Source organism: Nothobranchius furzeri, chromosome 5 (assembly GCF_043380555.1).
Source record: "Nothobranchius furzeri strain GRZ-AD chromosome 5, NfurGRZ-RIMD1, whole genome shotgun sequence".
NCBI lineage: Eukaryota > Metazoa > Chordata > Actinopteri > Cyprinodontiformes > Nothobranchiidae > Nothobranchius > Nothobranchius furzeri.
Window position 1 is genome coordinate 79875121 of NC_091745.1, and position 25963 is coordinate 79901083.

The 25963-nt window shown below is 46.1% G+C and overlaps 2 protein-coding genes across 3 annotated transcripts; both read left to right on the plus strand.

The window, feature by feature from the left end:
• Nucleotides 1-1954: 1954 nt before the first annotated feature.
• LOC107379748 (DOMON domain-containing protein FRRS1L) lies at nt 1955-5757 on the plus strand. Its single transcript, XM_015950655.3, has 5 exons — nt 1955-2442; nt 2743-2827; nt 2991-3129; nt 3962-4208; nt 4282-5757. The coding sequence occupies exons 1-5, from the start codon at nt 2238-2240 to the stop codon at nt 4452-4454; spliced, it is 849 nt and encodes a 282-aa protein (XP_015806141.1). The 5' UTR covers nt 1955-2237; the 3' UTR covers nt 4455-5757.
• A 2258-nt stretch (nt 5758-8015) lies between these two features.
• tmem245 (transmembrane protein 245) lies at nt 8016-25963 on the plus strand. Of its 2 annotated transcripts, XM_015950621.3 has the most exons (18): nt 8016-8850; nt 12036-12153; nt 13501-13596; nt 13964-14071; nt 14190-14381; nt 14463-14632; nt 16462-16485; nt 22111-22215; nt 22282-22364; nt 22446-22536; nt 22616-22714; nt 22891-23019; nt 23118-23240; nt 23309-23454; nt 23529-23629; nt 23712-23886; nt 24583-24777; nt 24868-25963. In XM_015950621.3, exons 1-18 carry the CDS (start codon nt 8248-8250, stop codon nt 24917-24919), a joined length of 2610 nt encoding a protein of 869 aa, XP_015806107.3. In that variant the 5' UTR covers nt 8016-8247; the 3' UTR covers nt 24920-25963. The 2 variants fall into 2 exon arrangements, with proteins under 2 accessions (XP_015806107.3, XP_015806108.3); XM_015950622.3 differs by lacking the exon at nt 16462-16485.

Here is a 25963-nt window from a genome sequence, read left to right on the forward strand (position 1 = left end):
GACCAGGAATTGAACCCTGATCTCCCAATCTCAGGGTGGACACTCTACCACTAGGCCACTGAGCTGGTAAATTACACAACGCAGGAGGGAGATAACAACAGCAACAACAACAACAACAACAACAATAATAATAATAATAATAATAATAATAATGAGGATGATAATTAACAATAAAAATAATCTTATTGTTTTAATAATAATAATAATATTATTATTATAATAATACCTCTTCACCTCCACCATAATCACATACATTAATAAAATCCTCATTCTTATGGTCGCACTCTCACATTTAATATATGCAGATGACCTAGTCCTCATGTCTGCCTATAGCGCAGGCCTGCAGCAGCTGCTCAGGGCATGTGCTAAGTACGGTGAGCGATTTGACATCCTGTTTAACCCTAAAAAGAGTGTGGTCATGATTGCTGATACTAAAGGGGACCTGAAGCTTAATTTTCCATCTTTTAACTTAACAAATCAGGTCCTCGAAGTGGTAAGCAAAGTAAAATATTTGGGGCACATTTTAAGAAGTGACCTCTGTGATGACGAGGACATTAAGAGGCAATGCAGTAAGCTGAACATGCAGGCTAACACACTGGCACGTAACTTTGGCATGTGCTCAGATCCTGTTAGTGTCCCTCTTTCGTTCCTTTTGTACTCCTCTCTATACAGCCCACTTGTGGTGCAACTATAGTAAGGTAGTAATGAAGAAGCTTCAAGTGGCTTATCAGGATGCTTTTAGAATCCTCATGAAGCTCCCTAGATGGACCTCTGCAAGTCGTATGTTTGTTGTGAGTAACATCCCTACTTTTCATGCGCTTCTGAGGCTCTTCATGTACAAATTCATCTGCCGACTGAGTTTTTCAGCTAACGCTGTTGTTAGAGCGCTGTCATCTTTATCTTACAGTGACACGAGGTACTCCTCAGTCCTTTTTAAACATTGGAACAACTGCCTATACGGTTTGTAATTAGAATGTGTTTGTATTTTTATTTTAATTTTACTTTATTCTTGTTATGGACATATCCCTTGTCTGAAATAAAGTTTGATTGATTGACTGGTTGGTAAAAATCAGGACATTAAACTTGTGAGTAAATGTCGCCATCAAGTGGCAGGAATACAAACTACACCCAGTTGGGTAAAGTAGCCACATGAATGCCTTCAAATGATGTTCACATCAGTCTGGATAAAGTTCGTTTTTCTTTAGTTGACACCTAAAACCACAGTTTCTTCTTCATCTAACAGTGAAACATGCTTAGACGGAATACTTGGAAATTCAGTTTTTTATTCAGAAAATAATCAGAAACATTCAGACCTCTACCCCACAGAGGAGAGCTTTGTTCCAAGAGTCGCTGGCTAGACTGATCAAACTGTTATATTTAAACTGTCTTTTGTAAAATATGTTATTTTTTATTTCTTAAACCAGACGAAAAGATCTTCGAGGTAAAAACTGCTGCATTATTTTTCTAACTCAAACACGTTTATTCTGTCAGACCGTTTGTGGTTTTGGCTCAAATTTGTTCTTTAGCTGGTTCCCAACTTTGAATTGTAACTAAAACGTTTATGATTGGGTTTTTGAAAGAGTTTTTATTATGTCATCATTGTTTGTGAAAACCCGATGGAAGTTTTTTAAAGAGTGTATCGTTTAGTCGATGTTAGCCTGCAGAATAAACACCTGCTGATGTAGTTCTTCACAGCTCAACCGGTTTCCTCATAGTTGGACTTTTATCCATTTTTGGGAACAAACAGAAATAACTGTATGAATCATAATTTAGAATCGGTAGATTTCTTCATGAAGGTGGAAACATCTAGATTTTATGGTCCTAGTTTGACAGTGTTTTCAATAAAAAAACCCGAAAGAACTGAAGCACAACAAGTCGATTAATCGATCCTGATATGAGTACGTAGAGGCTGCTCATTGGATAGAACCAGAGGACAGAAAGGAGAGGATGGCTGGGCGAAACCATTCTCCCATCTGGCAGATTTGTAAAGATTACCGACCGACAGAAAGCTTCCAGATTCGGTTATCACGGAGGATCAGAGGCTCGTGTCGGAATTAGATGATTGCATTACAAATCAGGGTAATTTGGAAATAAATTAGCCTCCTAGCGACGCAGGCAGTGACGCAACATTCCCAGACCGACGGGACGCGGTGATGGATGTTTGCACATTTCCGACAGAAATGCTCCGTTTTGTATCCGTTTAGTCGCTGTTACCGCTAAAAGCTCCGGTTCCTGTCATGGTGTTCCTGCAGAGGCTCGTGCAGCTGTCGGTGCTGATCCTCCAGAGCGGATGGTGCGGGGTCGCATCGAGCCCTACCGAGGAAGGAGCACTCCGGTCCGACCACGGGGAGCACGGAGAACCGGGCCACCAGGAGCCCCACAAGGACTCCTACAGCACATTCGCCTCCGAGTTTCTGGAGTCCAGATACCTGTCGGATGATGGTAAGCAGCTGGATCACGTGAGAGATGTCATTTATTTATTATTTATGTTTATGCTTAAAAACACAAATAAACAACGTCTAACGCTTTTGGGCAGGCAGAGACAGGGAAACAAAGATTGGAAGGCCTTTCAGCACCCAGGACAGCTCCCTGTTGGCGCCTGCCACCCTTTTCTCCTCACACACACACACACACACACACACACACACACACACACACACACACACACACACACACACACGGGGCAGATGGGCTCTCCTCAGCAGGTTTCAGGTCAGAATGACAGGTTTTGCTTCTCTGCAGGTTATCCGTTCCCCACCGCCCCACCAGTGGATCCTTTTGCCAGGATCAAAGTCAGTGACTGTGGCGTCACCAAAGGATGCATCAGGTCAGAGACTCCCCATCTGCATGACCCCCTCCGTCTGTCTGTCTGAAGATCAAACACGCTTCGGTCTACCTGAGCTGAACACAGAAACTGACTTTCCGACGTTCTCTATTGGAATTACATCAGTTAGCTTCTGAGATGATTGAGGCTCTTTGTCTCCATCCAGATATGGGAAGCCAGGTTGTGACGCCGAGACGTGCGACTACTTCCTGAGTTACCGACGCATCGGGACAGACGTGGAGTACGAGATGAGTGCGGACACCGATGGCTGGGTGGCTGTCGGTTTCTCCTCTGACAAGAAAATGGTGGGAACCTGTTCTCAGACACATTTCTGTGTTTTTATTTCCAAAATCAAGTGTTTGTTTGCTAAATCCCTGAGAAGCTGTATGGAGGAAAAATCACACCGTGCTAGTCCTAAAAATGAACAAACGCAAAGTTTTATCATGATTTCTAAATCAGAAGCAAATCTCACAAATCTAGAATCTGAGACAAAATAAGCTGAAAAAGTTGAGAGAAAGGAAATAAAAGTTAAACAAAGACGTTTACTGAACGTTTTTCACTGAAACAAAGACCTCTTAGGCTACAAGGACTAGTCTGATGTTCACATTTAACATCCATCCATCTTCAGACATCATTCCTCACTAGGGCCATGGGGAGCTGGTGCTCATCGGGTCAGAGGCAGGGGACACCTTGGACAAGTCACTGCATAGAAAAACTGTACATGATCAGCCGTACAAATATGTAACTTAATGAATTGGAGGTAATTAGTTTAGACCCTCTGCTGGGTCTGGCTTTGATGGCTGTCAAACATCTGCCAGCTAGAAGGGAACCCACAGGGTGTGTCTTGGCTTTGGGAGAGGTGGTGGCTTCCCTTGACAGTCTGTCAGAATGTGATGTCCAAGTCTGGAAAGGCAGACCCAGTGGTTCTTTTCTGCTGTCTTCTGCATTTTCTCACTCATTTTGACTCTCAGCAGCGCTGCAACGGAGCGTTGTCCGTGCTACTGCTCTAACGGTTCATCGGGGGTTGTTAGGCGCGGGTTTAGCCTGCTCCCGTTCCTGAGGGAATGCAGGAAGTGCAGAAAGACCGTTAGGGGTGGTTTTAATGTGGCTCAGAGATTTTCATTTGATCTTCTTCAGGGAGGGGACGATGTGATGGGGTGTGTGCACGACGATAACGGGCGCGTGAGGATTCATCACTTCTACAACGTCGGCCAGTGGGCCAAGGAGATCAAGAGGAACCCAGCCCGAGACGAAGAGGGAATCTTTGACAACAACCGAGTGACCTGTCGCTTCAAGCGTCCGTTGTATGTCCCCAGAGAGGAAACGCTGGTGGACCTACACCTGTCGTGGTACTACCTGTTTGCTTGGGGACCTGCGATTCAGGGTGAGAGAGAGTGCTTATGCATCAGTTCAGATATGTTTGGTGTAATCTCATTAGCGACGTGCTCCTACAACAGGTTCAATCACGAGGCATGACATCGACAGTCCTCCAGTCAGCGACCACATGATAAGCATCTACAAGTACGAAGACATCTTCATGCCTTCCACGGCCTATCAGACCTTCAACTCTCCCCTCTGCCTGCTGCTCATCGTAGCGCTCACCTTTTACCTACTCATGGGATCGCCATAAATCACAGCAGGCCACAGGAGAGGGGACGGAGGAGAGCGAGCAAAACAGCAATAATACATGTTGCCATTTGACCTTGATGCAGCGTGCACCTTCCACAAACAGACCGTATTTACTAAATGTGACATATGTCCATTATTACCTTGACAGACTAATTCAGATGCTGCAGAAGTATGTTAGCTCAAAACAAGCCAGCTGCAGAGTTCTGACAACATGATTAGTAAAAAAAAAAAAAAGACATTTCTTACGTTTTTGCCTTTTCGTCACACCTAAATGTTCCGGATCAGCAAACAAATGTCAGGATCAGCCGAAGACATCTCAGGTTGTTCTGAAACCGCCGTTTTGGGATGGTGTTCCTCACATTACTGTGGAGGAACTTTGTCACACTCTTCTTGACAGAATACTTAGATTTTCCAGTTGGATTGCCGGTATTAAAGGTGCAACATGTAAGAATTCTATAGGGAAAAAATCACAAAACAGTTTCATGCCTCAGTCATGCTGGAAGGAAGGTTACAGTGAAGCAGATTTCCTTGTCAGTCTGCTGGGGGGGTGTCAGTTTTTCTCCTTTCAAATTAACTGAAGAGGGGACTTAGCTACTGTTAGCTACTGTGAGCCCATGAGGTTGGCAAGTTCAGGCCAAGCTAACACTGCATCGCCTGCATTTGTAATTCAACACCAGCTGGTTAAAAAAAAAACCAGAGTGGTTTAAAGAACCAAAACCAGTAAACAGGAGCGACCCAGAAGCTTTTTCTTGTACCCCCAAGAAGCCACAGCATCTTTTTTCTCTAATAGTAGGTGAAGCAGGCTAACATTGGGCTAACAATGCTAACAGTGAATTAGAAGCAAATAGTTGGCTCTAAAAATATCTCAAGCTACTTTTTCAATCACCAACAACTGGATATTACAGGGAATTGTTTGTGTGAAGGGAATAATGAGTCAGTCGGGGCGTTTTACTTCCTCTAATGAGTCGTTCAGAACTATAACAGCAAGCTAACAGCAAGCTGGCAAACAATCACACTTCCTCTAATGCTACTACTGTAATTAATGTAATAAGTGCTCCCTACCGTAAAACACCCGAGTGCTAGAATTTGTTCTGGGTTTTCTTCGGAGCAAGACATGATGTGTTGCTTTTGAGGTCTGTTCACCTCATTTCATGTTGTCAGATGGGTTTTGTTGAGGGTAACTTTTTACGGAAAGTCATGTTTGTGTTTACTCAGAAGATCTTTGTGTGATTGTGGTCATTTGTTTGCTTATCTGAAACATTTCAGTGACAAAAAACTGAATTAACCTGTCCGGGGGGGGGGGGGGGGGGGGGGGGGGGATGCTTCTTCACAGCACTGATTATTCCACATTTATCTGAAAGATGTTTATTTATGATACAACATCTGCATATACTGACAAGTAAACTTGACCAGCTTCTCCACTGCTGCATGCACCAGAGGATCTGGGACTGTTCACTAGAGGAACGGCGTGAAGGAAGATGATCACATGCACACTTCCTGTCCCTTTTGTCTGGGTGGTGTTATGATTCTTTGTAGATTCTTGGATTTCAGCCATCTTATCTTCCTCAGCTATAGCGACTGCTTGTTTACAGGACTGTGGCTCTGTGGCTGCATCCAACAAAGACTGGCATGCATTTCCGATGGCCTACACAAGCAATAACCCACTGAGCAGGAGCTAACCGTGGGATGTGAACGCTCCGCATGGACATGGATTGTTTCTGACCCTAGGTTGTTCCTGTTGCGTTCTAATCTGTCTGAAAAGGCCTGCACATGTTAAAATATGTATGTGTCAGTCTACCGAGGCATTAATGTACAAAATACAACCGTCCTCTGCTTGGACGGATGAATCTGCATCTCAACAGCATAAAGACACAATGTCTGATGTTAACGTGACCTGTAAGGATGTATTTTTCTAAGAATGGTACTGTTAGAGAAAATAAACTGTATAAGTCTCAAATGGAAACGTCCAGACTGCAAGTTAACTGAACTTTCTTAGTAAACAGGAAACAAAACTTTCTCGTTTTAACAGATACCATCAGAGTTACACACCACACATGACATTCTGTTTACTTCATGTGGAAAGTGTTGGTTTTCTCCATCGTGTCATGTGAGGGCGGGTTTCTGTTTGAGTGCAGCCAATGCCCTGACAACTGCTCGTGCGAATGAGCCTCTCTCGATAAAAAGTACTGCACGAGGACGTGAGATTTGAGAGTGTGCGTGAGACGCTGCACTCGTCTGCAGAGTAAAATGAACTTTGGCTCCAGTTGTCTGTTGGTTCGATCTGAGGTTGCAGGAATATTTAAAGCCCCAGCTTGAAGTAACCATCTACCACTGCTTGTCTGCACAAACATACATAAAACGTTCCCGATCAACATCGATTGCATTCTTGGGAGCATTTTAGTTGTAAAATAAAACATAAAAAATCTAAAAATCTCAAGAAAGAAGTAAAACGCCAAAACACAGCCGACCTGGATCTGACACGACCCCGCCCGTGCTGGAGCTGTTCCACTGACATACTACCTTAATTACTCGTGGCGTGGGATCAGCTGGTGTTGAAAACATTCCCCAGAGGTTCCGGTCCGTTCTGACATGACAGCATCAGCTCCGTGATGAGAAGCTCCCGTTCCACCACATACCAACGGTTCTGGACCGGACTGAGATCTGGTGACTGTGGAGGCCTCTGGAGTCGATGATCTGAGCTTTGTGCCACGGTGCATGATGCTGCTGGAAGTAGCATCAGAAGATGAAACAGCAGTTACTGAAATCCTTAGACCAGCTCCTCTGGCACCAAACACCACGCCATGTCCAAATGTACCTAAAAAACAACCAAGTGCAGCATATGTCTGGGTTAAAAGGCAAAATATGAAGAGTTGGAGTAGGAATTACATTTGAGACATCTCAAAATCCCTAAAAACCTAAGGAGGCCCTTTAAACATTGATTAACCAGCCTGGATGTGTTCCAGATGTTTATAAATCTATCGTTCCTAGTAGAAACGGACATTCCGGATGTCCATAACAACATTCAGATGCAGACAGCAGGGATAGTTTTAATTTCACCTGTCTGAAACAAGAGTTTATACTAACAGTTGAATTAAAGCTTTCTGAAACGAGTAAGAGTTCAGTCTCTACTATTATATCCATTTTATATAAATAGTGTATTTGTGGATGGGTGCTGCAAACCCAATACACATGCATGGGAGACGTGACGTCATTTGTCCAGGGAAGAAGGGCGTAAGAATGTTCTTATGTTAATTACCACCAGGAAGAACAGATCTGCAGATAGCAGGATCCAGTCCAGCAGGGCAGCTGTGGCTACAGTGTAGCTCACCACCATCAGAGTGCGGATGGAGGAATGGTGCACTAGTGTAAAGCGCTTTTAGAGTCCTGCGATGTACATATTTATCACTTCTCACTCTGGATCTGAAACTAGCTAAATAAAATGTAGCCACGTCATGTTGGAATGGGAAGTTTGTTGTCAGAACCAAATTTTAATAAAAAATAAATCAATCAAAATAACATGAAACTGTCTCGATATGACTTTATTGCTTTAATTATAGCAGTTTTAAACTTTCTAACGTGGCTTTTATTTTTGATAGGGCTCCATTCCCAACATAAACATCAGGGATAAAAACTATTCCACCTGTCCCGCCGGGTAGAAAACAGGAAGTGTTTTAGTCCTCCTCTGCAGGCTGCACTACATTACCCATGGTGCCAACGGGCCGTTAGTGCGGTGACGTCACATGTTGTCCTCACGCGGCACGCGGCAGAAGGACTGCTGAAGCCGGAGCGGTAACATGGCAGATGAGGAGGACCCGGGGCTCGCGCCCGCCGCAGCTGCCTCCTCGCCGGAGACCCCCCACACCGGCCGGCCCCTCTCGGTTTCCTTCTCCGAGAGCTTCCAGCCCGCCGTCGGGATGATGAGCCAGCTGCTGACGCAGCCGTCGTCCCTCAAGTTCGACAAGAACATCAAGCAGGCCTTCTACAACACCGGGGCGATGATCTTCGTGGCCATCTGCTGCGCGGCGGCCGTCCTGGTCTACTTCATCCTGGAGGCCTTCCTCCGCCCGCTGCTCTGGGCGGTGCTCTGCGGCACGTTCCTCCACCCCTTCAAGCACTCTCTGGCTCGGCTCGGCCGCTCGTGGCTCAGCGGCCTACAGGACACCGGGACACCCATAGTGCTGGGGACGCTGCTTGTCCCGGTGTGGTGCGTCAACTACGGGGCGGAGGCGATGGGCAGGCTGGTGCTGGAGAGGCTCACGGTGCTCCTGGTGGTCGGAGCCGGGGCGCCGCTGGTCTACTTCCTCTACCTGTCCTGGAGCGTCATCGGCGTGCAGGTGATCATCGGACACGTCTGCTGGGCCATCGGAGTCCTACTGGACTGCTTCCACGTTGTGTGGGTGAGTGACTGGACCGGGTCACCGGATTTGCCCTCTCCGTCCTGCCCTGGGTTATTCTAGAGGCATTAATCAGGGCAAGCGGCATTATTAGGCCCGAGCAGTGAAGCTGCGAAGGCCTATTGTATCTGCTCCGTTTATTATTATTATTTATTATTATTATTATTATTTTTTTTCTTCCGCGTCTTTGGGTGGCCTTTAGGGGGTCTTAGCATATCCAAAAACTCACCAAATTCTGGCCCAATATAGAAAGTGCGTGAAATTTACGTATTTCACTGGCGATATGAAAGTTCATAAAAAAGTGGCTGAACAGCGCCCTCTAGAAAGTGAAAAATACCCCTCTCCATAAAGCTTAGTTTATCGTACAGTTATGAAATTTGGTTTACTTGTAGTACTCAACAGTCCGCACAGAAAAGTCTCTTGCAACCATGGTCAATATCAAACAGGAAGTCGGCCATTTTGGGTTGAAATGGAGATTTTTAGCCGTTTTGGCCATTTCTAGGGTCTACATTTGGTTGAACAGTTTGGTCATTTTTCGCACGATTGTCTCAAAAATAGTGTACTATCGAACAGAAGCGATGGACGGTTCAAATGAGAAAATAAAATTGACTTTTCGTAAATACTGAAGGGGCGGGGCCAGACCTCAAAGTTCGAGCACTCGCCAAAAAAATTCAAATTGCTATAATTTCATAAATGAAAGAATTAGAGTTAAAGTAACTTTCTATGGATAATTGTCATCGCCCCCCGAAGACAAATGAATGGTCGATTGATGATGTCACACAAGCCCCGCCCCCTCAGGACTTAAAAGGTCAAGTTTTACTGGGAAATTTTCCAAAATTCGCCCTTTCGAATAATCAGCCCAAATTTGTAGCAGTTAACTGAAGAGAAGGTGCCGTTGCTTGGCGTCACTTTATGGGTGTTTTTTGCAGAAGGTGGGGCAATGGCGGCGCGGCGAAGTCAGGAGTACCGCTTAGGCCTTACGTTTGCCTCCCATTTCGTCATTTCTAGAGATATCGCCACGACACTTCTTGGGAGACATCCTAGTCCGGCCCCCAAAAGAATCTGATGTGAACATCTGGTGGGCGTGGCCTATTTTCTGAAATAGCGCCCCCTAGGACCATTAAAACTGTCAGCCCCAAGCCATGCTTTGACTGAGGAGTATGAGATTTGGTACACTAATGTGGTGTCTCAGGACCTACAAAAATGTCTCTTGGAGCCAAGTGCAAAGTCGCACAGGAAGTCGGCCATTTTGGTCCAAGTACTCGATTTAGTGGTTTTTGCACACGTTGTTTGGAGAGTGATGCTCCATCACCCTTTTCACCAATCACCTTCAAACATCTGCTATACACTCTTAAGACATAGAAGAAAAAATTCAACCGTCGGATTTTAAATAAGTATAAAGGTGTGGGCGTGGCTAAGCCTCAAACTTTGACTTGTCGCCACGCCACTCTTTTTTTCACAGCTCCCTATTGGACTCCTTTTACTCAATCACCAGCAATCACTGGCACATAGCAGCAGACAAGTTGAGGTCACTTGGTGTATAGTACTGGCAGGTTTCGAATAAAGGCGGGGCTTTGGGAGCATGGCGAAATTCGCCATCACGCCATGGAAATACGTTTGTCTCTCATTTCTTCAATCATTGTGACATCGCCACACAATTTCTGATGAGTGATCCTACTCTGACCCCTAATAGAAAAGGACAGCTGAAGTTTGTGGGCGTGGCCTATTTTCTGAAATAGCGCCCCCTATGACCATTAAAACTGTCAGCCCCAAGCCATGCTTTGACTGAGGAACACGAAATTTGGCACACTAATGTGGTGTCTCAGGACCTACAAAAAAGTCTCTTGGAGCTAAGTGCAAAGTCGCACAGGAAGTCGGCCATTTTGGTCCAAGTACTCGATTTAGTGGTTTTCGCACACATTGTTTGGAGAGTGTTGCACAATCGCCCTTTTCACCAATCGCCTTCAAACTTCTGCTACATACTCTTAAGACAAAGGGGGAAAAATTCAACCATCGGATTTCAAATAAGTATAAAGGTGTGGGCGTGGCTAAGCCTCAAACTTTGACCTTTCGCCATTACATTCCTTGACTTAACAACTCCCATGTGCATGATCAGATCTATATCAAACTGTGTCTGTGTGATCATTGACCACAACTCAAGACAATGACAATGTGGACAGCTGACATCACCTAAGCCCCGCCCCCTGACTACAGGAAGTCGATTTTTTCATGGTGAAATGCCCATATTTGTCCCTCTAATTTAGTGAACATGACACTAAGGTCATGCACTGTCTTCATGATGTTGTAATGACCATTCAGATCTGCTAGCTTTTCAGAAAGGGAGGGGATTTGATGCCATGGCGAATTCTGGCGTGACGCTGTGACCTTACGTTTGACTGTAACTTCCACAAACAGCCTCCGATTTGCCCGAGACTGAACATCACATCACCAGTGTGGTAAAGATAGAGTATCTCCTAGTGGTGAGACGTGTAATGGTGGGCTCAGAGGGGATGCTGAGTCAGGGTGAGGTGTGGACGAGGAGGCCGTTCACGGTTTCTGGTGTCGGGTTGGTTGACTTTCTGTTCTGCCAGACGTGCCCTGGTGCCCCCGGCTGCCGGACAGGATGGAGAAGCGCGGAGCTGGGTTTGGAGAGGGTCGGGGATGGAGGGTAGGGGGTGCGGAAGGAGGGCGAGCAGCTTCGCTGCGAGGGCCGAACGACGCTGCTTGCAGCTTTAATTACTGTTGTTATTACTGTTGTTATTATCAGATCTTGTTCCCATGACGTGACATGTTGTCTAGTAAACAATCTGAGATTAAAAGGCTCCACATTTAAACGGCCTGATTGTATCAGTGGCATCCCTGATAATGGTTCCCGCTGTTGGGAATGCCTGGATTGAGACTTCCCAGACCCGGATCCCGGGCTCTCCGCCTCGGAGCAGCGTTAGGGTCACAGACGTCTGGTGTTTATAAATAGGAGAGAGAGCAGCGCCACATTGATGTTGTTGTCCGCTGAGCTTTTTCATCAGATTACAGCAAAAACGCAGCAGACCAGGTTGGAAACGCTCCAGCTCCTAGACGTGTCTGAAACGGACACCAGTGGGAAAATCCTGGTATTCAAACCCAGATGTGTTGGTTTTTACATCCAGAACCACTGACATTACTGCGGGGGGTGTTTTGCTTCTCTGCAGGTGTCCAGCGTTGTGGTGGGTTACCTGCTGGCCGTCTGTCTGAAGTGGAGTCCTCAGACGGAGCGCTACCTGAAGGCTTTGGCTCTTCCCGTTTGGGCTTCACTGCTCTTCTTCGTCGGTGAGTCTGGACGACGTGTTCAGACACATTTTCTCCTACTTTTACTCAAACCGCCTCTTCTCTTTTGGGAGAGGAGGCATTTCGACCACCTGAGGGAAAGGAGGGAGGCGGTTTCTGTACCGGCACGAGGCTGTAGCCACGCTGGCCGCCGTGGCGCTCTCGGAGGGAGACCTCAGAGCTTCGGGACCCAGCGGCCCCACCGACGAGGCAGATTTCAGCCATTTTTGATAAACACACAGCATTTCCCCATTCAACCGGCACATTGTAGGAGCAGCGGTGGCTCAGGAGGTAGAGCGGGTTGTCCAGTAATCAGAAGGTTGCAGGTTCAATCCCGGCTCCCACCAGAGATTGCTGCTGTTGTGTCCTTGGGCAAGACACTCAACCCATCCTGCCTGCTGGTGGTGGTCGGAGGGACCGGTGGCGCCTGTGCTCAGCAGGCCTCACCTGTCAGTGCACCCCAGGGCAGCTGGGCTACATCGTAGCTCACCCCCACCAGCGTGTGACTGGGTGAATGACTGATTGAATGGGTGAATGACTGATTGTGTTGTGAAGCGTTAAAAAACACATAAAAAATAAAAAAAAGATAATAATGGGAGAAAATTTTAACAGCTTTAACTGTTTTTATTGTATTAAACATGAATGCGAATGATTTGATGTGCTACAGGCCGGCTAGTGTTGGACCTTTGTTTGCTGAAAATCATGAATTGAACCAAAATCGCAATTTCTGCAAGAAAAAAATAGCTTTTCCTGAAATCGTTCGGCCCTGGTCTGCCGTCTCGTGACCTACTTTGTTGTTGATTTTGAGAACCCGCTCGAAAAAGAGATGCTGCCTCTCAAGCGGTTTCCATCCTCCTAGAATACAAGATAAATACATAAAAAGTGTAAAGCGCGGTGGAGTCCTCCGACTCTGAAAGGCGCTATAAGTTCCTCCGACTCTGAAAGGCGCTATAAGTGCGTCTCATTTATCAACGAACAGAAATAAAATTCTGCTCGACGGTAAAAGCGGAGGCTTGTTGGATGGTCTGAGGTGATCCAGACACCGAGGACACAGCTAGAGCTTAGAGAGCTGCAATAGCCTGAGGCCTTCTCTAGAGCGAGCAGGAGGCAAACCACAGCTCAGATGTTTTATCTGCTACCTGCCATAATAATAATAATAATAATAATAATAATAATAATTTCAAGCTTTATTTAGACAGAAACGGACGAGTAACAAAAACACGGCCCCACCAGGGTTGTCCTGGTGCTAAGCCTTTAAACCTAAGGTGTGTGTTTCTGCGTGTGTGAACTCCCGGAGTGTTCCGGACTCCGCAGCAGCTCGATGACCACGGCGCTCTGATCTGTGTGCAGTGTCTCTGGCCGGCTCGTGGAGAGTTCCCGTGTTTGTGGTTGTGGTGATCCTCCTCGTCGTGGGCTCCCAGGAGAAAACACCTGTTCCCGGAAGAGGTGAGGGTTCATGACCTCTGTGGTATTTAGTCTCTGTAGAGATGCTGTTGTGTTACAGAGATCCAAGGCTGCGGTTTCATTATCAGACGGAGCTGAAAGCAGCAGGAATCCTCTAAAGTGACTCACGAGGGTCAGACAGGCTTAGGAATAAATTTGGAGGTTAGCGCTCCGATCCGTGTAATGGGAAATGTCCTCTTCCTAAAATAACTTCACTGGAAGAGTCTTCCCCTTTCCTAAAGCTCAGCCAGAGCTCTGATGAAGTCACACAGCCTAGAATAGGGTATGAGCAGCAGCTTCAGCGAGGGTCATAAGACCTTCTGGAGGACACATGAAAAAGAAGCTTTCTGTTGTGCCCCCCCCCCCCCAGGAGAGCTGCCGGGACAGATGCTGTCGTTTGCAGCCAACACCATTTACATGGCCATTTCCTGCAGCAACCTTCAGCCGAGGCCTGAGCTCAGCACCAGCTCCACCACGGGTAACAACTCTTCCTCGTTCAGCTCTCTCACCGTTTCACCACAGTGGGATCAGCTGCACGGTTTTGTTTCCTCTTCCTGCTTTTTTATTGCTTCCTCTTCTGCCGACTCATCTTCCAGACGGTGTTCAGCCACAAGGCCCCGTGCCCGCCACCCCACGCCTCCGTGGCTCCCTACAGGCCAGCCTGCAGAAAGAGAAGAGCACCCGTAAAGCCAGCGACATCTACTTCATCCTGCTGGTCTGGGCCATCGTGCTCGTTCAGGTGTGGCTCAACCTCTGGATCCTGCAGCTCCTGCCCATCCCTGTGGCCGGTAACAACACCGCCGCTCCTGGTGACGTTCTGTAATAAACGAGAGCCAGAGCAGTCATGTTGTGTCCCCTTGGTGATCCAGTGTGGGTGCTGAAGAAGCTGGTGGTTCGCTTTGGCCTGAAGAGCTTTGCGGAGCGGACCGTCAGCTCATGGTGGACTGTCCTGGAGAAGTTTGGACGTGAGCGCGAGGAGGCTTTGTTGCCTGGACCAATCAAAGGCCTGGCTCAATTCATGCTGCGTGTCGACACTAAGGTAACCCCTCTGACCCGTCCACCTGTCTCTGTCCAGGTCCTCCGTGACGACAGGAACTGAGAATAATTAAAATGTTCTGGGTGTGCAAGCATCACAGCCTGATCCAAAACGTGGAGACCGTTAGCAGACCTGTTCTGAGACTCCTCCCGAGTAGGGCTGGGCGACGGAACAGCAGCGGTAGATATTTAAATACAAGTTTTCCTGACTCATGAGAACAGGGTGATAGAACAAACGAACAACCAATCAGATTAAATGTTGCTCATGCTGGACCAATCAGTGGCTGAAACGGAGCGGCACAGCAGCCAGAGGTGCTAACGGCTAGTGTTTGTGTAGCGTTAGCCTCTTACCACTAAAGTAAGTGAGCGCTATTAAAAGCAAAGAAAAAGATGGAGGACACAGAGCATGACATCATAAGGGACGGGGCTGTTAAGTCCTGCAGATGTGTTGCTGCTAGCTAACGTCGTAGCTGCTAGCTAATGTCGTAGCTGCTAGCTAACGTCGTTGCTGCTAGCTAACGTCTTTGCTGCTAGCTAACGTCGTTGCTGCTAGCTAACGTCGTAGCTGCTAGCTAACGTCGTTGCTGCTAGCTAACGTCGTAGCTGCTAGCTAATGTTGTAGCTGCTAGCTAACATCGTAGCTGCTAGCTAACGTCGTAGCTGCTAGCTAACGTTGTTGCTGCTAGCTAACGTCGTAGCTGCAGGTTCTGACATGTTGAGACAAACCTGAACCCGTCAGCCGCTGGCACAACAGGAAGTACCCTAATGCCGTTAACTAGACCGGTGGTTCCCAAAGTTGGCATCGGGACCCCACAGTGGGTCACCAACACGGGGTCTTGAGATGAAAACGATAGCTAAAGCACAGATTTCTGGGGTCACATGACTACACAGCTGCTGTTCAGAACCACTGAGTCCGATGAAGTTACCAGAACCTGTCTTGTTGCGGAGTGGATAAAATCTGTTGAAAGTGTGTGAAGGTCGGTGGTGAATCAGGCGCTCAGCCTGAGGACGGCGCGTCCTCTAACTGTCCCCCAGCTGGGCCGAGGTCCTGGAACTTAGGGGTCCGCCATGGGCTCCCGCTTATGGGCCCGATGGAGCCGAACCTCCAGAGTTCAACAACATGGGGCAGTTGTAGCTTGAGAGGTTGAGCAATCGGAAGGTTGCAGGTTCGATTCCAGCTCCTTGGGCAAGACACTTAACCCACTTTGCTTGCTGGTGGTGGTCGGAGGGACCTGTGGCGCCAGTACTCCACAACCTCGCCTCTGTCCGTGAGCCCATCATCACCAGGGTGTGAACGTGTGTGAAATGTGAATGGATGAATGACGCAGTGTAAAGTGCTTTGGAGTCCTCAGACTCTGAAAGGTGTTATACAAGCGCGGCTCGTTTATCACTTAACGTGGTCCTCAGGGCTACAGCTACCTGGTGAAGCTCGAGTCCAAGTGAGGACTGGTCAGCAATAAGCAGAAAACACTTTTTAGCAACCAGTTAAACCAGTACAACAGACAGGAAGTGACACATTAAACATCAGCATGTCAGACAGGATGTTAAAAAGGTTTCCAGCCTCCAGGTGGATTTTTCAGCACCACTGATTTTCAGTTACGCCCAAACTGTTTGGTTTTATCACAGTTGTTATTTAAAAAAAACTTTCAACTGGGATGCTGTTAGAGTTCCCGTCTACCCAGTAAAGCCCGTAGGACCACCCGCCTCCCACAGTCTGAGCTCTTACTGCTCCCACCCAGAAGAGCAGGGGACTAGCGTCTTCTTGTTTCAGAAGTCGATGTGATGACTGATCCAGTAACAATCTTCCCAATGTCTCTTTGTCTCCTCCCCAAGCTCTGGCATTGGCTTAACAAGCAGGTAATGTGTGTGTGTGAGTGTGTGTGTGTGTGTGTGTGTGAGTGAGTGAGTGCGTGAGTGAGTGAGTGAGTGAGTGCGTGTGTGAGAGAGTGAGAGGTCAACAAGGGTAGATAAATTACACCTGTGTGTGTGTGTGTGTGTGTGTGTAAGGTGTGAGCACACCTGATAGCTGCTTGGACTGGCTTTTGTTTGTACCTGCCCACCACTGCCCCCCCCCCCCCCCCCCCGATGTGTTTTGTTGCTGCTTTCCTGCTTTTCTGTCCTGAAGCTGCAGCCTGGAGGCGGCGGGAAGCGTCGATCCCTCCGCCCCGACTGTAGCTTCACCGTCACGTTTTGAGCTGCACTGAGAAGCGAAGCAGAATCTGTTTCATTAACACAAACATCTGATGTTCAATGATTCAGCAGCACTTGGCATTAAATAAATGGGACTCGAACAAAACAAAGACAGGGTATCCGCGGGTCCTTAAAAAGTCTTAAATTTGCTTTTCCAAATTTAAGGTCTTGAAAATCCTTAAAAATGACAAAAAAGTCCTTAAATACAGTCTTCAAAGGTCTTAAATGACCAAAGATCCAATAAACAAGATTCTTTTATTTCTATAAGATTTTCGTGAATTTCTAGTTGGTGTTCAGCATTTTTTTGTGTACGATGTTGCCGTAAGCGGAACCGTACACATTCAGTTGCTTGTGAAAGGGGGCTATTTTTAGATGAGCACGTTAGCTGGTTAAGCTAGTGGGAGCGTGCGCCATGGGGAAGTGCAAGTTTAATGGTAACTGGATGGTTAATCCCACGTTCGTGACGTGGTTAGCACCGGTTCCAAGCAATAGATGGAAATTATAGCTTAAATTAAATTTTAAAAATAGCTTAAATTTGGTCAAAGTGGCCTTAAAAAAGGTCTTAAAAAGTCTTAAATGTGGCTCCCTTAACCCTGCAGTTACCCTGAATGGAAACTCGTACTGTTTGTCAAACCTTCAGCCATCAGTTGGAAATGAACTAAACCGAGCTAACTCATTTTATTTGAGGAAAAGTAACATTTAGTTATGAAGCTAGTGGTTTTAGGGTTTGGGTCTATCTATCAGTGCCTTGTGAGTCAGACTGGGGGATAAAAGCTCTGTCACTCCCGTTTCAGGAGGTGGACGTCAGCCAGAGGAGAGGTGAGCAGACCACAGCAGGATATGGAGTCATATGACCTGATATCCAGATATCTCTCCTCTGATTGGCTAACAGCAACATGCCTCTACCCCTGTTTGTTCTGATGTTTTATCTCCACAAGTAACAAGTAAACAAAAACAAGTAAAGACAAACAGTTTCTCAGTGAATGCTGTAATGTTTATCGGTCTTTAATTCAGAACTAAGTTTATCGTTTTATCTGCTCGTGGGAAAAATGTGAATGTCTAATGTTCATTTATGGTTTTTTATAGCCGTTTAGTTTATTTGTTGTGTTTTAGTAATTAATTAGATGCAGTTGCTAAATGAGCTGTTTCTGTTGGAACGACCACTTCAAAGTATTACATAAGAAGGCATCCACAGGACCTTGAAAAGTCCTAAAAAGTTTTAAATTAAAATCAAAATTAAGACCCTTAAAATGTATTTAAAAGTCTTAAATCAATTTAGTAAAGTCTTAAATTAGGTTAGTATTGACGTGAATTTAAAATATGTTTGCCTTGTACTTGAAAACTTATAGGGAGTGATTTTAGTTGTCATTTTTTCACACTCCCTGAATTTGGCCGCATGAAAACTAAACGCATATAAACTAATAAAATAAAATGATTTTAGTTATTCTGTGCCAGCTTTTTACTTGTACCGTACCACATGACTTGCTGTACCACGTGACTTTACGTAACACGCAACTTTACGTAACACGCGACTTTACGTAACACGTGACTTTACGTAACACGTGACTTTACGTAACACGCAACTTTACGTAACACGTGACTTTACGTAACACGCAACTTTATGTAACACGTGACTTTACGTAACACGTGACTTTACGTAACACGTGACTTTACGTACCAGGGCTGCTCAATTATGGCAAAAATAACAATCATGATTATTGTGACTGAAATTGAGATCACGATTATTTAGGACAATTTTTCTATTTATGCTGATTTTATTTGTTTTTATTCAGTCATAAAGTTGCTCAGGGCACAATCAGGACAACAATAAATAAGAAACAAGATGATCACTAAAATAACTCCTGATTCCCAGTATAAAAAGACCAATATACTTATAGCTCATAGTCTATGACCCAAGGGCTGTAGACCTTGGTTTAACTCATTTAAGTCTAACCAGTACAGACCCAAATACCAATATCTTGCAAATACTGACAGCAAGAATTATACAGTGGCATTTATAACAAATACATGCAAAAAAATTGATGTTCACAAAATGTTGCATAGCATTTATTGAGTCGTGTCAAGGTGCTGTAGGAGCGTGCACTAGCACCGTGTCCTCAGAGAGATTAGTTATTATTTATCAGCGTGAGGAACTTATTTCTACCGTATTTATAAACTATTTATTTACAGGTCCATCAGTTAATGTAATAATTGTCCCAACCACAGCTGCACCCCCCACCCCCCAACCCGGTCTCACAGCAATCAGGGGCAAGCTGCACGTGTGTTTAGCGCGCCGCACGCGCACATTTAGCCGTTTTTAGCGGCTCAGGAGTCCGCAGGTGCGGTGTGTGTGTCACTCACTCTGGTTACTCCAACAGGAAACCGGCTCTGAGAGCCGTTTCTTTAGCGACTGACACATCACTACATCATTCCCTTTCCTAATGTCCTGAAGAACGGTCCGGAGCGCAGGCGGAGTGTTTAGCTAACCTGCAGGAAATGTCGACGACAGTTATCCAGAAAGTAGCTAAGGGTTACCAGAGATGTTTCTGAGGTGTTCGCTAGGTACTTTTAAGTTAAAAAGTCAAGAAGGGGGTCTGAAAAGCTGCTAGAAATAGCATCAAAGTCGCCAAGTTGGCAACACTGTGGAGGAGCGCTTCATTTGCAACTCAGGGCAGCGCAAGTGGGAGGAGCAAATAATCGGCTTGTTTTGTTTTTTATAATCGTTCAAAACTCAGATCGTAATCGTGATTAAAATTCGATTAATTGAGCAGCCCTAACGTGACTTGCTGTACCACGTGACTTTATGTAACATGTGACTTTACGTAACACGTGACTTTAAGTAACTGGTGACTTTATGTAACACGTGACTTGCTGTACCACGTGACTTTATGTAACGTGACTTTAAGTAACTGGTGACTTTATGTAACACGTGACTTGCTGTACCACGTGACTTTATGTACCACGTGACTTTTTGTAACACGTGACTTTACATAACACACGTGACTTTACGTACCACGTGACTTTACGTAACACGTGACTTTAAGTAACTGGTGACTTTATGTAACACGTGACTTGCTGTACCACGTGACTTTATGTAACGTGACTTTAAGTAACTGGTGACTTTATGTAACACGTGACTTGCTGTACCACGTGACTTTATGTAACACGTGACTTGCTGTACCACGTGACTTTATGTAACACGTGACTTGCTGTACCACGTGACTTTTTGTAACACGTGACTTTACATAACACACGTGACTTTACGTACCACGTGACTTTACGTAACACGTGACTTTTCGTAACACCTGACTTTACATAACGTGACTTTCTGTACCACGTGACTTTATGCAACACGTACCACGTGACATTATGTAACGCGTAACTACGTACCACGTGGCTTTACATACCACGTGACTTCACGTAACACGTGACTTTACGTAACACGTGACTTTCCCTACCATGTGTCTTTACGTAACATGTAACTTTATGTAACAAGTGACTTTACGTAATATGTGACTTAAGTAACATGTGACTAAGTATCACGTGACTTTACGTACCATTACTATAGCCTTGCTGTCCCAGACATTAAGTGATGAAGTGGATAACAAAGCAATGCCATATTAACAGCGTTATAGTTGATTAATTCATTACGATAAAGTGAAAAATGTATTTTAGAAGGTCTTAAAAAGTCTTGAAAGGTATTAGATTATTTTTTAAATCTCAGCATAAACCCTGTGAGAGGATTTAAAACAGTCAAATTTATTTGATCAAAATCTTTAGGATGAATTCAAACTACTGTTGGTTCTTTATTTTTAAATCTGATTTATGTAATGAACCTTTATGTATTTGAGTTAGACACCTTGTCATTAAATCAAAAAGTCTTAAAGAGCACAAACAAGTGCAGCCTTAATTAAAGAATAAATGGTATAATTTTACTGCATGTTGTTATTCATCTGGAATTTATTTTTCTAATTTTTTCATGTTGATCCAACAAATTCAGGTTTGATTGGATGTAAATGAGTTTAAATTTGTTCAGGTAACTTTTCTTTTTCTGAAGCGGACGTTTGTTGTAACCGAGCACAACAATAAGTGAGCCGAATGGGAAACTTGGAGGAAAATTCACTATTTTTCTGTATATTCTTAGTGACTCGGCTCATAATCAGAAACAGATTCTTGTTTGAAGTTTCCATTTTTTTGTTAACCAACTTTTGCTCGGTTTAAATTCTCCTCCTTAAGGTAAGGCATACATTTAATAATCTGGATCCATGACCTCTCATAATAAATAATCTGTACTGATTACCATAACATGTCACCTTCCATGTCTGATAACACATTTCTTTATCGGTGGATTAATGACCAAGAACCATCTCCTCCTTCCACCTTGGTCTCCAGTAACTTTAACGCTTTAGTTAAATTAACACCAGTAAGCATAGAGAAACCTGAGTTAACCCCCAACATCTTAAAAAGGGATGACTCCAAACTAAAAGTTTGGGTTTTCTTTATTTTCACGACCGTGACCATTTACCCGGGGGCCAACAAGCGCCGAACACCTCTGGGAACTCCTTCAAGGAAAACTGTCTCAGGTGAATTCCTGTTGAAGCTCATCAAGAAAATACCAGGAATGTGCAAAGCAGTAATTCGAGCAACGGGTGGCTAAAATGTAAGAATAAATATAAATAATGCATAAATAACAATAATAAATATAATAAAATAGGATATAAAAGGTGTTTTCAGTTATTTCACCTTCTCTGGTTAAGTACATAACTTCATTCATAGTTCTGGTGCCTTCAGTGAGAATCTCGCGATATAAATGGTCATGAAAATAAAGACAACACATTAAATGAGAAGGTGTGTCCAGACTTCTGGCCTGAGCTGGTACACATCAGTGAAAAGTGCCAAATGAAATAAATGAGAGCAGAATTGGGAGAAAAACCTCAGGAAAGAGGTTCAGTTCTTAAATTCTCATGAAAAACGAGGACATCGGGGTTAAAACTGCACCGATGCTTGTTTTCGGAGCTGGTCTCACCTTCTGAAGATCCTCTTCACAGTCTGGCTCGGACAGAACGATGATGATCACGCCGTGTCGGACATCACTGAAACGGCTGGTTCTGTTTGTTCGCCAGCACGAGTGCATTCACATCAGTAGAGTTAGTTTCTATGGAAACAACGTCTCGAGGGAAGGACGCGGGTTTCTCCATGTGTCTCATCTGTGTTTTTAGCTCCTTCTGGGTTCTTTAAACATCTGTACCCTTCTTTCCTCCTTTATGCTGGCCCTCGTCTCCCCGTACGCAGATGATCGTGTGGTTGGAGCGATCGTTGGATAAAATCATCAGCATCTTCATCATCTTCCTCCTGGTCACGGGGACTCTGCTCATGGCTCTTCTGCTCACCGCTATGGTCAGTTCTTTTACATTCATGTTGGCGACATCAGCTCCGATACAAACCTAGCATTTTGTTTCTCAGGTCCATCATGAAAGTGCTCACATCGTGGCGGTAACCAGTAACCTCATCAACGAGACTCTGTCTAACCACCCAGAATGGGCCAAGTAGGACGGATAATTTGGTTTTAATCTTTTGATGATCAGTTCTTCACCAGACATGAACAGCTCTCATGTTTCCTCCTCTAGTTGGCTTCCAGAACCCCGGGTTGTGCAGAAAGCTCTGAATTCAGCTGCTTCTAATGTTTATCAGCATGGGAGAGAGTGGATCACGCAGAAGGTGGGATCTCTTTTTAGGGCCTTGTTTGATGGAAATGGAAAGTTTAAGCCCAGAGTCCGTGACCCGCGTGTGTCTGCAGCTCCATAAGATGTTGGGAGAGAAGGTGAACAACACAGCGGTGATCGAGAAGCAGGTCCTGGAGCTCTGGGACCGACTGTACCATTCCTGGTTTGTAAAGGTAGAGCCGTTCTTCTGTGCTGTTACTGAGCGAGAACCTCCCGCCCCAGTGGCGTTCTGTTGCTAAATACATGTGTGATGAGTGGAGGACCAGGGAAGTGCGACGGGTTGTGAGACCGACACCTGGAGCCGTGTCAGAACGTTGTTAAGAAGCATCTGCTCTGCCCGACACCACAGAATGTGACCTACTCTGGTCGCCACCGACACAAGATGATGGCTCAGAGACAGAACAGCTGGCTGGGGGACATCCTGGACTGGAAGGACATCGCCTCCTTTCTGCAGGAGAATATTGAGACGCTGCTGTCGGTACGGCCGACTCCTCCAACCCGGTCCACCGGCATATTTCGAGTCAGAGCCTGAAACTGAAGATGTTCTCTGTGGTTTTGTGTTTGAATCCTGGGTAGATCTTGGAGTCCCTGTGGGTGGTGATGAGCAGGAACGTTGGCCTCCTCATCTCCACCACCACCACCCTTCTCACCGTGTTGTTCCACAGCGGCACGGCTCTGCTCAACTTTGCCCTGAGTCTGGTATGAAGCCCACGCAGCAGGGGTGTGGTGCTTCAACATGGAGGTTAACTCTCTTCTCCGTCATTCAGGTGATCTTCCTCACCACTCTGTTCTACCTGCTGAGCTCCAGCGGAGAATATTACAAACCCGTGAAATGGGTCATCAGCCTGACGCCCCTGTCTCAGCCTGGACCTTCCTCCAACATCATCGGCCAGTCTGTAGAGGAGGCCATCAGGTAATTCCCACACAGCGACAGAACCGTAAAACAAACCCACTTGTTGTTTCTGACTCGGTGCGTTTGTTTGAAAGAGGAGTGTTCGACGCCTCTCTGAAGATGGCCGGCTTCTACGGCCTCTACACTTGGCTCACGCACACCGTCTTTGGCATCAACGTCGTCTTCATCCCCTCTGGTGAGTCGGCGTGTCGTCAGCCCTAAACCCAAACCCTCTTGGTTCAGTGTCACATTCTAGTCTTCTCTTTCTGGGCCTGAAGCTCTGGCTGCCATCCTGGGGGCGGTGCCATTCCTGGGGACCTACTGGGCGGCGGTGCCGGCGGTGTGTGACCTCTGGTTGGCTCAGGGTCAAGGCGTCAAAGCTCTGCTGCTGCTCATCTGCCACCTGCTCCCCACCTATTGTGTGGACACGGCCATCTACTCTGATATATCAGGGTGTGTGTGTGTGTGTGTGTGTGTGTGTGTGTGTGTGAGCTCAGCACGGAAACATTTGATTAACAAATTTCAGCCTGTGTCTGTTATCTCGGTGCGCTGAAACCAGGTGTCTTCTACTGTGGAGCGTCTGTAGCTCTAACGACGTCATCCTTCTCCCGTTCTGACCTGCTTATGTAAACATCCGCGGCCAAGCGGCTGCGCTGCGTCACGAGTGCAAACAGAACCAGGCTTTCTGAATTCCAAACCCTAATCCTGCAGTCACACCTGTCCAGGTAACACCTGTCCAGGCAAGCTGCATCCATAAGCAGGAACGGAGCTCCAGCCACCGTTTCCTGGTAGAAAAACAAAGTGCACGTCTGTTGTGCCTCAGTAGCTGCAGCTAGACGTTACTTCATACAGAAGAGCTCTGAGGTTCCCCACTTCAGAGGAAACTCGAACACAAACTGGGTCATCGCTATTATGCACCACAACTGCAGACATCCTGCTGAATTAACAAAGCCTCTGAGATGCTCTGGTTCTGCACCATGGTACGACCACCACCGTGTCCTAATGAAGAGATGCCATTATTCTAACAAACGCTTCTTTAAACCTTGCTTTTATTTTCGTTTTGCTCCAGCTGAAGTCGTTAACGCTGCACACTGAACTGAAACTGTGTTGTTGAGGACTATCAGACATCTCCTTGACTCTTTCCTTCAGAGGGGGACACCCGTACCTGACGGGTTTGGCGGTGGCAGGTGGAGCCTACTATCTGGGTCTAGAGGGAGCCATCATTGGACCCATCCTTCTCTGCATCCTGGTGGTGGCAGCTAACATCTACAGCGCCATGCTGATGAGTCCCAGTTCTGCATTACCCACACCGGTGCAGCCCAACTGGCCGGTCCACCCCATGAGGTACACGCAACAGCTGAAAGGCTGGCTCAGGTGTCGGACTAGACCTTTAAAACTGAACTCGCTCCTTTATTTCTTTTCTACCATTAACAGGACCTTCGTGGACTCCACTCCCTCTGTTCTGAAGAAAAGCACCGAGTCCTAGTGAGAGGGTTCCTGATGGCTGACTCCACGGGGCACTCGCCCCCTGCCCGCCCCCGCTTGGAGCTCCTCTAAAGGCCGGCTGGCTCCATGAGGTCATCCTGGACCAAGAAGTGAAGGTGACGGATGCTAACCGGAGCGAGTGGTTTATCTGAGCTGCGTGGGTCCGAGTTCTAGAGCGGGACCAGGAGAAGCACCGATCGCTCCACTTGTGACCAAACAGGTTGACTTTCACGGTGACCCGTGTGGAGGCGGCTGAGGCTTCAGTCACCAGGTTTCTTCATGAGGCCGTTCACCAACAGCGCGGGAGGACGTGGACATGAAGATCTAACCATTTTAGTTTCTATGATGGTCCAAAAGTCATCAGCCGAGGATTCTAACCGGTTTAACTCTAAAAGTAAAGATTTAGTTTCACCAACAGGATGTTAAACAAGAGCTTTTATTTATGTCTTCAGATGAGAAGTGATAACATGCTGAAACGCGGGGGGGTGGGGGGGTCCTCTAACCAACAGCTGTTTGTGTGAAGATGAGCTGAACTCTTCTGCTGCATAAAGACCTTCAGCAGTTTATTTCTTCCTTTAACGCGTTGCTCATGTTTACAGCCCTAAACAGAGACCGGACCGGGACGGTCACCACGGATGACTTCATGGTTTGGTTCTCACGGTTGAGACACAAGTGAATCACACTGATGTTAGTGAACTTCTGCTTTGTTTAAGTGAAAAAGGAAAGTTGTTTTATTTATTTCAAGCTTTAATATTGTTTGTTTTTTACACTCGTGATGCGCAGACGAGCTCCCGGCCTCTGAGCGGGAGCACATTTACACTCAAAGCACTTTTGTCACCGTCAGGATTCGCACGGGAGCACTTTCAGGATTTCCCGACTCGGAGACATCTGCTCACCTCCGGCGCTTTAAGGCTCCGTTATACGGAGCGAATGGAAAGCCTTACAGCAGTTTACATCACTGGAAGCGTTAAGACTGCAGATGTTGTACAGATGTGAGCCGAGAGACTGGACTGGATATGCACTGAATAAATCTGGTTTTAATCTC

Excerpts from the sequence above, each read along its gene's own strand:
- LOC107379748 (XM_015950655.3), top strand. The coding sequence starts at position 2,238 with ATGGTGTTCCTGCAGAGGCTCGTGCAGCTGTCGGTGCTGATCCTCCAG. Across the intron at positions 2,443-2,742 it reads CAGATACCTGTCGGATGATG|GTTATCCGTTCCCCACCGCC; the intron begins GTAAGCAGCTGG and ends GCTTCTCTGCAG. Across the intron at positions 2,828-2,990 it reads GTCACCAAAGGATGCATCAG|ATATGGGAAGCCAGGTTGTG; the intron begins GTCAGAGACTCC and ends GTCTCCATCCAG.
- tmem245 (XM_015950621.3), top strand. The coding sequence starts at position 8,248 with ATGGCAGATGAGGAGGACCCGGGGCTCGCGCCCGCCGCAGCTGCCTCC. Across the intron at positions 14,633-16,461 it reads TGCTGCGTGTCGACACTAAG|CTCTGGCATTGGCTTAACAA; the intron begins GTAACCCCTCTG and ends CTCCTCCCCAAG. Across the intron at positions 22,537-22,615 it reads GAGAGTGGATCACGCAGAAG|CTCCATAAGATGTTGGGAGA; the intron begins GTGGGATCTCTT and ends GTGTGTCTGCAG.